The 14,569-nt window shown below is 33.2% G+C and overlaps 1 protein-coding gene across 1 annotated transcript; it reads left to right on the top strand.

The window, feature by feature from the left end:
* The first annotated feature begins 4,292 nt into the window (after positions 1–4,292).
* LOC139973918 (fibrinogen-like protein A) lies at positions 4,293–12,454 on the top strand. The gene is made up of 5 exons (XM_071980807.1): positions 4,293–4,361; positions 8,164–8,209; positions 9,561–9,733; positions 10,256–10,526; positions 11,901–12,454. Exons 1-5 carry the CDS (start codon positions 4,293–4,295, stop codon positions 12,149–12,151), a joined length of 810 nt encoding a protein of 269 aa, XP_071836908.1. The 3' UTR covers positions 12,152–12,454.
* The last annotated feature ends 2,115 nt before the right edge of the window (positions 12,455–14,569 follow it).

Raw genomic sequence — 14,569 nt, 5'->3', positions numbered from 1 at the left:
AAGCTAGTTATGTATGTCGTTATGGCATAGTGGAATCAGTGAGGTTGAGAAAAAATCATAGGAAAGGACGCAAAATGCTGATTTAAAAAACATCAAAATCCCTGAATAGGAGACTGCTTTAATGACACCAGGGCAGCACCCTTTCTTTTGTGGAATCCTTGATTCACCACGGTCCCATGCAAGTCTCTACCATTCAATGGGGGGATCTTTTTATTTATTATTTAGCGTAGGGTTCCCAGATGGCAACTCAATACATCTCGTAAATTAAGATGTGTGGGATTTCGTGAACATGCAATATTTGTAAAAGATACTTCAAGGTTTACAAAGAGATATGTGACTAGACGGGCATCATTTGACTATCTGGAACTCTTGTTTTCTAATTTAATTGATGAACCAGAGGGATCCAAAAAATTGCTTTTGAGTTCATCCGTAGATGTACAAAGGCGAGGATGGGGTGGTGCTTGCATTCCAACTGTCGATTACAATAGCAATAGTAAGGAGGAGGGGGTGGGTTACCTGCATTTCACCCTACCCCTGTTACTAAACAATGTCATATTGTCACTCGAACTTGATTTTCATTAGATTGTTTAATAGTCATAACATCAGACAAAACGGTAGACAAAGTAGCGCCCCCAAAAATCAGAAGTGCGAAGTATCGACTGTAATAAGCAATTGAGAATTCAAAGGAGCCATCTAGTCACGCCCAGAATTAAAAGAGGGCGCTATCATATCGAAAATTTCACTGACTTGCATTGACTAACTGCAGATCATAACAGTACCGTGAGTTGATAATTAATATAAAAACTATTTCTGGAGTAACTAATGAGTAAGGGATCTTTTGAAACATATTTTCGAACCTTCCAGTTTAACTGTTTTAAGCACTGTTGTTTCACAGAGCACCTGTTTTTGTAGGCAAAACTGCACACAAGTGAAACCTTTCACAAGACAATCACCCAGCGCATTTCCATACAAGATTCAAGAGGTGTATGAACGTATGTGTGAGCTTTCTACCTGATCCGCTTATTGCTTTGACTAAGAGATCTGTAAACAGTACATATTATACATATTAGGCCAGATATGACAGCGCCCTCAGTCAATAATATTACATGTCTTAATACGCCAGAAGGCTTTCACACTTCGCGTGTCATTTCAGTATCAATCATTCAACCATTAAAAAAAAATGGACATTCATGTAAATGCAGTTCTAACTCTGGAATATATACTACGGTTCTTTTATTGTCCATTGCTACTTACCTAATGTACGCAAGTAACTGAATAAAAGAGATTAAAAGAAAAAAATCATCTCCTAGAATTTTTTTCCATAGAACACGTCAAAAACCTCCGATATGAATCTATTCCAAATTTCCCACTCTTTCATCTTTAATTGAAAGTAAATGGGATTAGTCAGCTACTGCGTTTTTAATATCAAGCATTTTGACGACTCGAATAGCTTATAACAGTTCCGTTATGCATTCCATTATAAATATAAACAATAAAATTTGTTCGCACAAGTTTGGCCGATTCGAAGAGATTAAGCAAAAGTGATCATTGACTACAGATAACATTCGTTCATTCCTCCACCCCCCCCCCCCCCTCCTCCCTCCATAACGAAATATATGCTTTTCCTTTCTTCATATCGTACAGTATGTATGTATATATAGACATACAGTACACACAAACAAAGGATGAAGTATATCCAATATGTATTTATTGTTATTATTTAGTAAAATCTGTCTCAATAAAGAGAAGAGCAAAAATATTATTCTGCGGCTGAAATATTGTCAGCAAATTTTTAGAATTTTACTGAATACATACATAGCCTTCCACAACACATCCTGCTAATTTTATTAGAATATTTCAGCACTTATAAACTGTAAAGGTTAATTTGAAAAACACTAAACTGGTGTTTCTCAAACAGAGGACGACTGAATATAAACTTAACACTTCTAATTTCTACATGGGCTTGACCTGTTTATCTGTATAATTCTTGTTGGCTAGCATATCATTTTACAGGGGATGATTTCCTTTATCTTTCCTGTTGACGTAATCTGCTATCACATTGTTTCGATTTCTACGCAGTACTACACACGTCTTCTACAACCACTGATTTTTCGGAATTGCTTAGAGCACGTGTATGTTTGTCGTTGTGACAGGCAACAATTGATAAAAAGTTTTATTATTCTCAGCGGTCATATAGGACAATAGCCCACACGGGTCGACATCCTTATTACACAAATAAAAAGATGAAAAGAAAGTCAGTGTCGGAGTTAACTTCAAGGCACCTGTTTAGTAAGACCAACTGAAATAAATCAATGAAATCAGTCAATCACTGCTGCCACATTGTCTTAGAGGTTCAGACGTTTACAGCATACTGTTCAATGTATGTTAGCATTGATGTCATCCTACTTCATATTTCTATGCATTAAAAGAACATCCTTCCATTGCCTTTTTAACATGTTGGTAGTGAGGGTAACTTCACAAAGACACTATAAAATCATAAGTCCTTCTCCAAGCTTGTATAAGCTAACCTTAATGGGGAACATTAATACTGCCTGATTGACTCTTCACATACATTTTAGTATAAATATTTACGCCAGCAATAATGACCTTTAATATGTTATTCCTTTACGACTTCATAAAATAAAAATACATTCAAAATTCCCCGCCCTTATCCCCTTATCCGCCCTTTTCTTCCATATTGGAGGAGAGGGAAGCAGACAATCAGCTGTTTACGACGTCATACATGCACCTGAGAGAGTTCCTGAAAATACGTTGCCAACTTAAATAATATTTACATAGTTAATTTTTACACAACTTGTAAGACTTTAGGATATTTAGAAAACAAAAATGTAAAACACTTTAAAAATTCAAGTAAATGTAAAATATTTAACCAATTTTGAATGATAGATGCATACGTACGCTGAATGTCGTTTATAAATAAATTTTGCGTAAATTTTGCAAGATGACTGTCAACACAGACGCACAGTGATTGTCATTGTTTGCTTCCGAATTTTAAACTACGGCTCAATCACTTCTTCTGAAATTTATATTTTTGTGTCGCAGCTTATGTCAGGGTGTGTCAGAGTTAGTTGTAGGGCGAATCTAGGCAATAGCCATCTGGGGTAAAGTGGGCCTCAGTCATGTTGAATTGCTCGAATGAACTCGAATGATACTTTTTATCGACGAAGTGATGATCGCAGTCACAGTATGTCGAGTAGTGTTACTATATGACTAATTTATATAGTAACTATACTTGTTACCTGAACTACGATTGTGGATATTGGACGATACACTATTTAGGCCTAGGCTACATGTCGTCCGTATACATTACTCAAAATCGAACGCAAGATGTCTACATGGTAACTTAAGTTATTATTCTTTAGGTTTCTCGATAATAAAGTCCAATTCAACCATTGTATTACTTTGAAAATCCGTGATAGTTTAGTAGTTTCAGCAGGGAGTTGTTATGGAAATAACAAATCCCTGGTTTCAGCATATACCGAACGTGAGCGTTGTTTTGTGTGCAGCGGTACTACAAGAGTATCTGCATAGCGGCAAGTCCAACTCTGCCGAGGTGCATGTGTGACGTCATGCAAACGTTGCATCGTGGGAAATTTTACAAATGCATGACACCTTGCAGAGAGCGTGGGTGGGGTTTCATGCAAAAAAAACTCGTGTTTCCCTAGATATGGGGTTTGATACTGTTAAATGGTATCCTCTTGATGGTAGATATATATTTGAATTTTGGCACTGCTAAAGGGGCTTTACAGCAGTTTCCTTAACATCATTTAACTGTTCATGGTAATATGCAGGAGACGGATTAAGTTAATTGAAAGTAGTACGTTAGGATTCAAACTAACGGAGGTACTTATAGGTGAAAGGTTAATAAGCCAAGTGTAATATATTTGCGATATAATGTGTGTTATCGAAAGAGATTTTGAAGAAAAAAATTGAGATTGCATTTGAATGTCTAATATGACCATTAAAGCAACATCGCATTACGTCTATACAATTAAAGATATCAAAATGAACTAATAGTAATTGTCATCATTTTTACACTTTAAGGGACAACAGGAAAACTGTTAGCTTATGTTTTTATTTACGTGACCATGCAGGTTATAACAATTAGTATAAATGCAAATGGTTAATCAGCTCTTCGGTGACACGTGTCAACAACCACGTCATAGTACGCAGGGTAAGCTCAGAAAGTGGTTGAACTGGTTCACTGCCAGAAAGTTAACTTCATTCCTTCTTGAGATTTGCGATCGTTAAGACCAGAAAAAATCGTCACGATGCAGTTCATCCTAACATTTTGTGTTTTGGGACTCTTCTCTCAACTTCCAGCTTTTCAGGCAGAAACCGTAAGTTTCTTTTATCTTTTATCAAATTTTAGTTGAAGTTTAATATTTAATTGTGATAAATGATTTTCTAACTGAATAATCTTTAAACTAAATATGATTTTCAGTTTATCTTTCCCATGCTGTTTGAGTTTATTGTGGGTGTTCCATTGATGTATTTGTCTGTTTTAATAATATCATAAATATGGATGGGTTTGAAAAGGGTTTCAAATATCAGTTATTTTTGTAAAACAACGATAAGAATTCCTTTTACTCTAACGAATACAATAAGCGATTTAAAATTGACAATGACTTGCCGATTTATCGTGGAAAACGATCACGTTTCAAAAAGGGAATTTAATTACATCGTCCAACATAGCAAATAAAACTATAAAATGATCGATAAAAAAAAACTGGTTTTTATAGGTAAGGATATAACTGTGGATTCCTTAACAAAAAATTACTTGATTTTTTTTTTCATTTTAGCCATCTCTAACATGCTTCCAATGTAGTATTACAATACTATAGTACAAACATAGTTCGAACATCCATTTTTGGCAATTCAAATATAAATTTAAAAAAATACATGAAGGAAGGTGACTTGTAGATACATGGTTCAGTGTAATACCAATAATTAAATGCATTCGAACAATAACAGTAACTATTTAAAGCAATCGATAAAGCTTGACACTTTCTTATTAACGGATTAGGTAAGTTAGATTAAATGGTTAAATGATGTCTTAAATCAAATAAAAGAAACACTCATAAATCAAAAAACTTTGAGTTGCGAGAAAGATTCAAACGATTATCTTCTACATATCAAGAAAATAAGTTCCAATAATTTCAAATGTCAAATTTATATTCCGTTAATTACATTTAAGACTAAAGCAGATCAAAAGCAGAAAAAAAAAATAAAGTTGTTTTGAATTGTTTAATTGTATAACTATACAAAGCAACGATTTTGGCATTTTTGAATAGCTACTAAATATAACCGTTATTCTAGAAATGTATTTATTCTATCGCGATAGTCATTGTTTATATCAATCGACATTGTAGTTTGTTCTTTCCTGTGTTTTGAGCGCGTTCCTTTCTTGACATCTCATCAAGGAAATCTTAATAGAATTTCTTTTTATAGCAGTAAAACAAGTTGAAATGAAAACTTCTTGATTGAATTTTATCAAGTTTACCAACATGAACTTCGGATATGTCTGGCCAAATTCCCCCGTATTACTACAATGTATATCATACAAACAATTTTATTTCTGGAGACTGAGTAAAATATCATGTTTCATGTCACCGTTGTATCGTGTTTAATAATAGTGGTCTTTAAAATATCTCTCAAATAAATATTTATTTCCCATTCATTGAATATATATTATATATTCTGTTGGATGTAATTTGGTGTTACGATAATGTTCCTTTTCCCAGTAGGCAGTTCTAAACCTTTAATTGCTGATATTCTTGGATGGGCATTCTCCATTTTTGCGCCAAGAAATATATAAATTTGACAAATGTGTTTTCAATTATACCTTTCAAACAAGCAACCACCCCCTAACATTCGATGAAGAAATCAAAATAGTTAAAAACCTGATACTTAAATGATAGTCTACTACTTACTTAGGAAAGCAATAAGTTATTAATTTTAACAAATGTTAACCCTCTTGACACTTTGCTGCCGAATCTCAGAAACTCAGAGCAATTAATCAAACTTAAAACGTCTTTATATTAAAATTATATCTTGTGGAATGATGCCTTAAAATTATAAGTTATACTCATAAATCACAACCACTTGATTTAAATCTTGAATCGATTACATTCGATGTGAATCCAGGTACCAGTAAATATATATTAAACAATAACTTTATATTACTTTCGTCATATATTTCATTAATTAAACTTACCATAAACACAGCCCAACATACCAAGGAGAGAATGACGTTGCTTCGGCTTGTTTAACTCTGTAAATAAACCAAACAACATAGTTAAACAAAATTGTAAATATCTAATCGGGACACGCACTGCTGAAATTTATTTATTTTACCTAGAAACTCATTTTTTTACATAAAAGGAAAGAATAAATTGTTCTCTTCCGTGTTCTTAGAGCATTTTTCCTTGGCATGACATCGACGACATAGCGATGAAATATTTAAACATTCTATTAACATTAAACAAATGACAAGAATCACTCATTGCCTTAATCTGATGTAGTGTTGAATATAAACGTCAAATGTACGCCGTATTACTTCAAATGGAAAACTGAACAATTTGTTATGAATGAGACCTTTTAAAATAGCATATTAGAGTAAAGGCTTAATAACATTGTTGCATCGTATGCATAGTAATGAAGGCCTGTAAAATACCTCTCAAATAAATATGTATTTCCACATTTATTAGATTAGGATTTGTATTAGATATTCTAATGGAGGTACGGTGCTAGTTTATGTAAAGGAATTATTTTATATAAAATCTTCAAAACGGATTCATCTTTGGAATCATTTGAAAAAAATGGAGAAGGCAGTGAGGAATCCATTACAATTTTTGAACAATATAGAAAGCGAATATCACAGTTGATGATAAAATATTGTCTAGATCAGTGCGTTGAAGTTTTTCAATTTCTCAAACACAACATTGATCAATGATGCATTTCATGTTGCTTCTATTGTAATAAATTGTATCGGTGGTATAAGTTTATGAGGAAGTTTTAATAAGTCTTATATATTATTACTAACAAAAACATAATATGTGCCAAATGGTCAAAGTAGTACAACTTACTAAGCAAACAAAACCTCGAAGGAAGAAACGGCCAGAGTACCCACCGTACTTTGTTCTATTTGACATAAATCACTTAACTTTCTAAAAATTGTAAATTATGTTGCAAGTTGAAGCTGGGCAATTCATTCAGCTTATACTAATAGAAATGATAAAAATAAACAAGATGACATGACGAAATGTAGAAATGGCTCAGAGATACGAAAGCGACTGCTTAAACTAGGATAATTAAAAAGTGAAACTCAACTCATAATATGTTCATCAATCCTTAATTTTATGTTAAACGATATAAATTCAAGTGAGCACTGCTATAGTCGTATTTCCCTTTTACTACACAAACACAAACATGACCATTAATATGAGATATAATTATGAAATTGTGAACGTCCAGAACGAATCAAGTTACTTTCTCACTTCATGTCGCGAAAATTCATCGCCACATATTATTGTTTTATCTAGGTTATTCAGTATAAGGGAGGGAAACAGGACAACAATAGCGTTGAGTGTGTAACTTGTTTCTTCGGTCATTCTGTCATCTTAATAGTTTCAAAAATAATTTAAAAAGTTTGTCTTCAAACATCCATGCCAAGAAGAAAACACAGCGACAACACAGTATCGAATAGAAACACGTTTTGTTTTCATTAAAATATGTCACGGCTTAACGAAAGCTCTATGTACGTTATAAACTGAATAGTTATACTGAGTTGGAATAGTGTCTCTTGATTTCCCGAAATTTTTCCTACAAAGAAGCTAATATCTGAGTAAAAGAGAAAGATCTTAATACGAATATTACAGAAACCTTGTCATACGAGTGGAGTCAAAGTAAATGCCTCTCTATCAGTGAAATGATTAAGATGACCATATGGTGACATAGTTAATGATCTCTGTTTTCACTTCATTGGACTTTAACCAAAGATTAGCAGCAACTTAAAATGCTTTGGAACTGAATTGATTTTGGGCGGTAAGTACCTTTTACAAACGAGTCCCTCCCGCTATCTTAATGTCCTTTTAGTGACTTTGTTGAATATATATTTCAATTTTTATATCTCCATTTTAGAATGTTGAACGGGAAAATTCTGGGAGGAACAAAAGAAGCACTGGAGGTAAGAAACATTTATCATTCTTATTAATTCCTTTTGTCAAGGACCTTTAATCTGTTAACATGAATCTGTTACAAAACATACATATTCTAAAGAAGGACATTACAAGTATGAATGTAACTTTCTTTTATTTTTTCATTGTTTTCAATTGAGAAGTACCCATCGATATATATGATTCATCTAACTTAATTAGTCATTAAATCATTGTTTTTGATACACAATTATTGTGATTTCTGTTTTTTTTTTTACATAAATTTGTTTAATATACTGTAATACTTCCGTTTCGTGATGTGGTAATTAAATATGCACCAATACCTACTGCCTTATATCATCATGGACTGGTTATTATTTATTATATGATTTCTTCACATAAAGACGTACTGTGGAATATTTAACTTGGTTACAACAACAAAAATACTGTAAAACGAAAAATAACCCGCTTTTAAAGCTGGCTGGAAACAACTTATAGTTAAAAACTGAGAGCCTTTCAACGTTTCTCGCGGTGGAGGCCAACATTTTTCGATTAATCGTAAAGTAGCAAAGCTACTAGAATCGATCGGTATCTTTAAAATTAGTTAACTGCATTTCAAATTTCGGTATGAATTTAACTTAATTTACATTTTCAATTTGGTCTTTATGCCTTTAATAACTTATTATTATAGAGATACTAATTGGTAAATAAATACTTAGTATTCATCTCACTTAATACTCAATTCCGTTTTTTTTTTTAAATATCATCATCAGTATTACAGAAACGTAATTAATCAGTTATATTAATGATCTTAATTGACAATAATGGTGATTTCTGCTTTAGTAGTCTTCACATGTTTTTAATTAATATGCATTTATACTTAAGTTTCTTGATGTGGTAATTATATATAAACTAAGACCTGCCACCGTTAATTCTTTCTTCACAGAAATGCGTACTTTGAATTTTGTAATATGGTAAAATAAAACAAAAATCCAATAATCGAAAAGCAACACGCTTTTATCACTGACTGAAAAGTACCAACAATTATTATTTGTATCTAAGGTTTGTCGCGGCGGTGAAAAGTAGGCCAACATTTGTCGTTTTAAATTAAACAGAAATAGTAACCAGAACTGATCAGGATTTGTGTATGCTTCTGTTACTTCATTTAAGATTATTCTGTAAATTTGTTGTTTCTTTTTACGATTTTACAATGTGTACTTCCATGGTGTTCTTTCAAGCAGAGAAATGTATAGAAGATTTATGTTTACTATTTTGGCAAACATTTTCTTCTGCAAACCGTAATTTTCACCTTAATCGAGAGTCACGTAAACGGGACATCGAGTTCGGTAGTTCACCCAAAAAGTTTTTCTTTCATTTCTACAGACTCTTCCTACTTTTTCTACCAAGAGCCAGAATATCCTCGAGATTGTAAAGAAGTTTACGACCAATGTGAAGGGAGTCCCTCTGAATCTGGAGTTTATCTAATTAAGCCAGATGGAGCCAATGAACCTTTTCGAGTTTACTGTAATAACTCAATTGACGGAGGAGGCTGGACGGTAAGAACATAACATAATATTAACCTTAATTTATATTTAGCGTGCTTGCTGCAATATGTTCATATTTTATTGGTTCAGTAAAAAGCGATTCCTTTATACAGATTATATGTTTTACAGGTGCTGACTCGTTCGACAAGGCATGCATTCTTTATTCATATCTATTCAGCTTTATTTAATCCTAAGGAATACGTTACTTAGTGTCAAATTTACCGTATTAGATATGTATTTCTAATAACTCTTAAAATAACTTCACGAGTAACCATTAATAATCCTAAATATGATTGTTTTCTGTTCAGTTCTGTTCCGTTCGCAATATGGGCAAAAGTTATAAGATACCAATGTATTCCATCAGTAAAAGAAAAATCAAAATGTTGTACAGGTTACCGTATCTGTTCAACGTTACACGAACCATTAAACATTAACCATAAACACTGATACATCAAACCCATCAAACTTACATCGTTCAAATTGTTAATTAGTTTCAAACCTAATATGACATTTTTTGTTTTGAAACTAAACCAGGTCTTCCAACGCCGGGTCGATGGTTCCGTAGAATTTTACAGAGACTGGGATGATTACCGAGATGGTTTTGGTTTCCTGAAAAGGGAATTTTGGCTTGGCAACGATAAAATATCACTCTTAACTAACCAAAAGGATTACATGCTTCGCATTGATTTAAACAACGTGAATGGAGATCCCTATTTTGCGAAGTACGACCTGTTTAGGATCAGTGATGAAGAGACTAAGTATCGTTTAGTTGGCCTTGGAGAACACGATACCTCCAGCACTGCAGGTTCGTATATTTAAAACCTCGAGGATTTTGCTTGTCATCAACTATAACTTTTAAGAAATATTTCAAAGGACTGAATATTAACAAGGAAACTATATGAGCCTCTACCAATTCTGCATAACTACCTTGATCCGTTACCTCCCTTTCTAACATTTGTCGTCAAATTAACCCGTGTATTTAGTTTGTCAGTTCATTAGCCGATTGTAACCATTCGTCAAATATGTAGCATATACGCAGACCTTTTAGAAATGATCAGCTCAAAAACGATATTTATTATTATTATTATTATTATTATCTACTTAACATGTTTTAAAATAACATTGCATAAATCTGCATAAAACGATACATTGCAATATCCCGGACAATGGCCGTTATACTCTACTTCTGGTGTTATAAAAACACAAGACGAATCCATCACGTCAACGCTATCAGACTGAGCATACTGTCTTTAAAATATCCATAAATCTTAAATAAAATAGGTTTATTTATTGTGTTCGAATGTGAAATTTAATAAAGTATACTCATGTGTGATAAACGATAACATTGGGAGCTCAAGCATATACAGCCGACGGTCATAGACAATTACTGATTCTATTTTAATCAATTAGTACACCGTTTGTCATCAAATCGGAAGAAAGCTGGTCAGCTGCAATTATGTTTGAATCCATGATAAATGCGCTCCTTAAATGAACTCAGGTTGAAACAGTTATACCTGCAGGGACATAAGCACTTGTAATTGATAACAACAAACCTATTACAACTTCCATCTCCCATGATCCATAATATTTCGTTATCCTCCCTAATAAACAAGAAGTCTTCACCTCTAATCAAATGGAGACATAACGAAAAGAGAATAATAACAGAATAGAAATCTTTATAGACTTCTTAAACAATAATTTGGTAAATAAAACCATTGATGAAAAAAACAATTTTCCTGATCATAATTATTGATTGATATCATGTTACGATTCCCACACACCGGTACCATTGTCGGAGCAATGATATTACTTGAAATAGACATAGTGTGAATCATGAAGTAAAAATGAATCCGCAAGGTGTGATGTGAAAATTGGATACTGACAACAAACTGGTTCTAAATTTAGCCATTTCGTCCCGTATTTATTGCATTTAAAATATAACAAAGCAAATTCATATTATTTCAGTTTTCATCTAAAGGCACTAATAATTCCTTCAAGTGGTGTAAACATTTAAAGAAATTTATAAAAAAAAAGGTTTGCTTAATATGACAGTGTTTCATTAATCTTACGTAAACTCTACAATGAAACTTTTCTTAATTAATGCCGTATGGAAACAATTTACAATTATTGTAAATATAATCATGCATTTTATCTCCATCTCGTGTTTTCTTTTTCACAGCGACAGATAGCATGGCATACTACAGAAACATGTCCTTTACGACATTCGACCGTGACAACGACCTTCATAGTAGTGATAACAGGGCCCAGTATTATCATGCAGCGTGGTGGTACAAGTATTATAGTTATTATGCCAATCTCAACGGACTTTACTCAGCCGGAAATACTGATTACAAGAGCATCTTCTGGTATAGTCTTCCAGGAGGTAAATACCACATAAAATACGCAGAAATGAAGATACGTCCAGTTTAATCCATCAGCCGCAGACAGCAACATCAATCACAAAACATGAAGTTTCTTCAAGGGTCCCTTGAGTCCCGTCAAAATTCAAACTTTCATCGAAATTTGAAAATTATTTCTCAAACAAGGCACCAGCAAACGAGTGCTTCTGGAGAAGTAAACTTTCTGGAGAAGTAATCTTTCGAACACAATGAACGAAAAATTTTACTTGACGAATAACTTTAACATTACTCTTTGTCAAAACCGATAACTGCTTTTTCATAATATTTTCGATTGACGAATACTGAAGAAGAATACATTTCAAGTACTTATCCACCCTGTAAATCCCTTTTTCTGTGTGTGTTGAATGTTTAAACAGCAGTAAGCTGATGACGATGATAATAATGTTAGCTACTTTTATTGAAAGCAGCTTCCCCCCCCCCACCCATATTTATAGAAATATATAGTCACTTTGAAAAAAAAGGTTATCATTAATGTAATCGTTAAATTACCATACAACTTACCAAAGTGTTAGTTATAAATAACTATCCGCCTAGGTATCAATACATTTGCCAAGCATTACATCGAATTCAAGAAATCATTCAATATGATCATGTTCATATTTGCTTGCTTCTGGATTATTGCATTTTAAAGGTACAATAACGATTTGAAAATAATTGAGGAAATATCATCACTTAAGGTCCACATACAACACGAAACTCATAACGTGATACATTTATTGGAAAGCAGCCGGTCTATAAATTTCTTTACCAAAAAAAAAAACGATTTTGCCTATAAGTATGTATTACATTACAGGAAAAAAGAAACCAACAGGGAAAGAGGAGAAGTTGGAGGACAGTTATTCGTAGCAATCCCTTTACCATATAAAGAGTTACTAAAAATAGTAATAGATAACATTACGCCAGAGCTTGGCAAAAACTGCATCAAAATGAAGATATCATTGCGCAATATTAGACACTCAATTATGTTTATCTTTGCTTGGTTTTGGATTATTGCATTTTAGAGTACATTAACGAATCGAACATTGTTCAGTAAATTGTGTCAATTCATAGGATTTAATGAACAAACTTACGGCTTCTTTAAGGCTAAACATTTTCATTTGAAAAATAGAAGAATTACGTGCCATGTATAGCCAACGTGCTAGTAACCAGTAAAAGTATATAGTGTATATTGAAACAGTAGTTTAACAATTAGTATGTGTGTACGACAAAAGGAAAATTATTTGAAGAAGACCCAATTATTTCTGAGTTTCAAGTGACAAGAAGAGCAGAAATATCACGTGTTAAAACCTTTGAAAGATGCGAGTCTTACATTGAAGTTTGGCAGGCGTGAACTTAGCTTATAGAAACATATTACACACTACTTTCATTTGCGGTAGGAACGTACTTTATAATCCTAGCTCACATAGACCAAGCCCCCCCCCCTTCCTCCTCTCTACATTAGATGGTCAGTCGGGGTAAATGGATCATTCGGGGTAATTTCTTCATTCAGTTGGAGAAGAATTGAGCTACTTCTATACCGCGGGACACCCACCTTTTTTTTCAAACTTACACGAAATATTCGTTAGCAGAAGCTTGCATTTAGCACTACTTGTATTTATTTAATTTATTGTCTAAATGTGTATCAGAATGCACCCTTTGACGTCTAAATTGTTCATTTGTTGATGTTAAAATACTATTAAATACAGCCAAATCCCTGAATAGGAGACGGTTTTAATGACATCAGGGCAGCACCCCTGAGTTGATTATTAAAAGTATAAACAATTTCTGGAGTTACTATTGAGTAAGAGATCTTTTGAAACATATTTTTGAACATTCCATTTAGACTAACTGTTTCAAGCACTTGTGTTTCACAGAGCACTTTTATTTCGTACGGCAAAACTGCACAAAAGGAACCTTTAACTAGACAATCACCTAGCGCATTTCCATACAAGGTTCAAGAGGTGTGTTAACGTGCGTGTGAGCTTTTTACCCGATCTGATTATTGCTTTGACTAAGAGATCTGTAAATAGTACATATTATACACATTAGGCCAGATATGACAGCGCCCTCAGTCCATAAAATTACATGTCCTCATACGCCAGAATGCCTTTACACTTTCCGTTTCATAGCAGTATCAACCATTAAACCATTGAAGATCAACGGACATACTTGTAAATGCAGTTCTAACTTTAGGATAGATAATACGGTTCTTGTTTTTGCTGCTCACCTAATGAACGCAAGTAACTGATTAAAAGAAATAACGAAAATCATCTCCTAGAAACTTTCCATAGTACTATTGAACACGTCGGAAACTCAAATATGAATGTATTCCAAATTTCCCACTTTTCATCTGTATTTGAAAGTGAATGCGGTTAGTCAGATACTACGATTTTGATATCAAACATTGTCACAAATCGAACAGCATATTAGAAGCCCGTTATGCAGTCCA

This window comes from Apostichopus japonicus, chromosome 9 (assembly GCF_037975245.1).
Source record: "Apostichopus japonicus isolate 1M-3 chromosome 9, ASM3797524v1, whole genome shotgun sequence".
In the NCBI taxonomy this organism is placed as follows: Eukaryota; Metazoa; Echinodermata; class Holothuroidea; order Aspidochirotida; family Stichopodidae; genus Apostichopus; species Apostichopus japonicus.
The sequence above is the reverse complement of the archived record's forward strand: the minus strand, read 5'-3'. Positions and strand labels throughout refer to the sequence as shown.

What these genes read in the sequence shown, in the direction of transcription:
- LOC139973918 (XM_071980807.1), top strand. Translation starts at nt 4,293, where the DNA reads ATGCAGTTCATCCTAACATTTTGTGTTTTGGGACTCTTCTCTCAACTT. An exon ending in TTGACGGAGGAGGCTGGACG is followed by an intron (nt 9,734 to 10,255) that starts GTAAGAACATAA and finishes AAACTAAACCAG; the next exon opens with GTCTTCCAACGCCGGGTCGA. An exon ending in CGATACCTCCAGCACTGCAG is followed by an intron (nt 10,527 to 11,900) that starts GTTCGTATATTT and finishes TCTTTTTCACAG; the next exon opens with CGACAGATAGCATGGCATAC.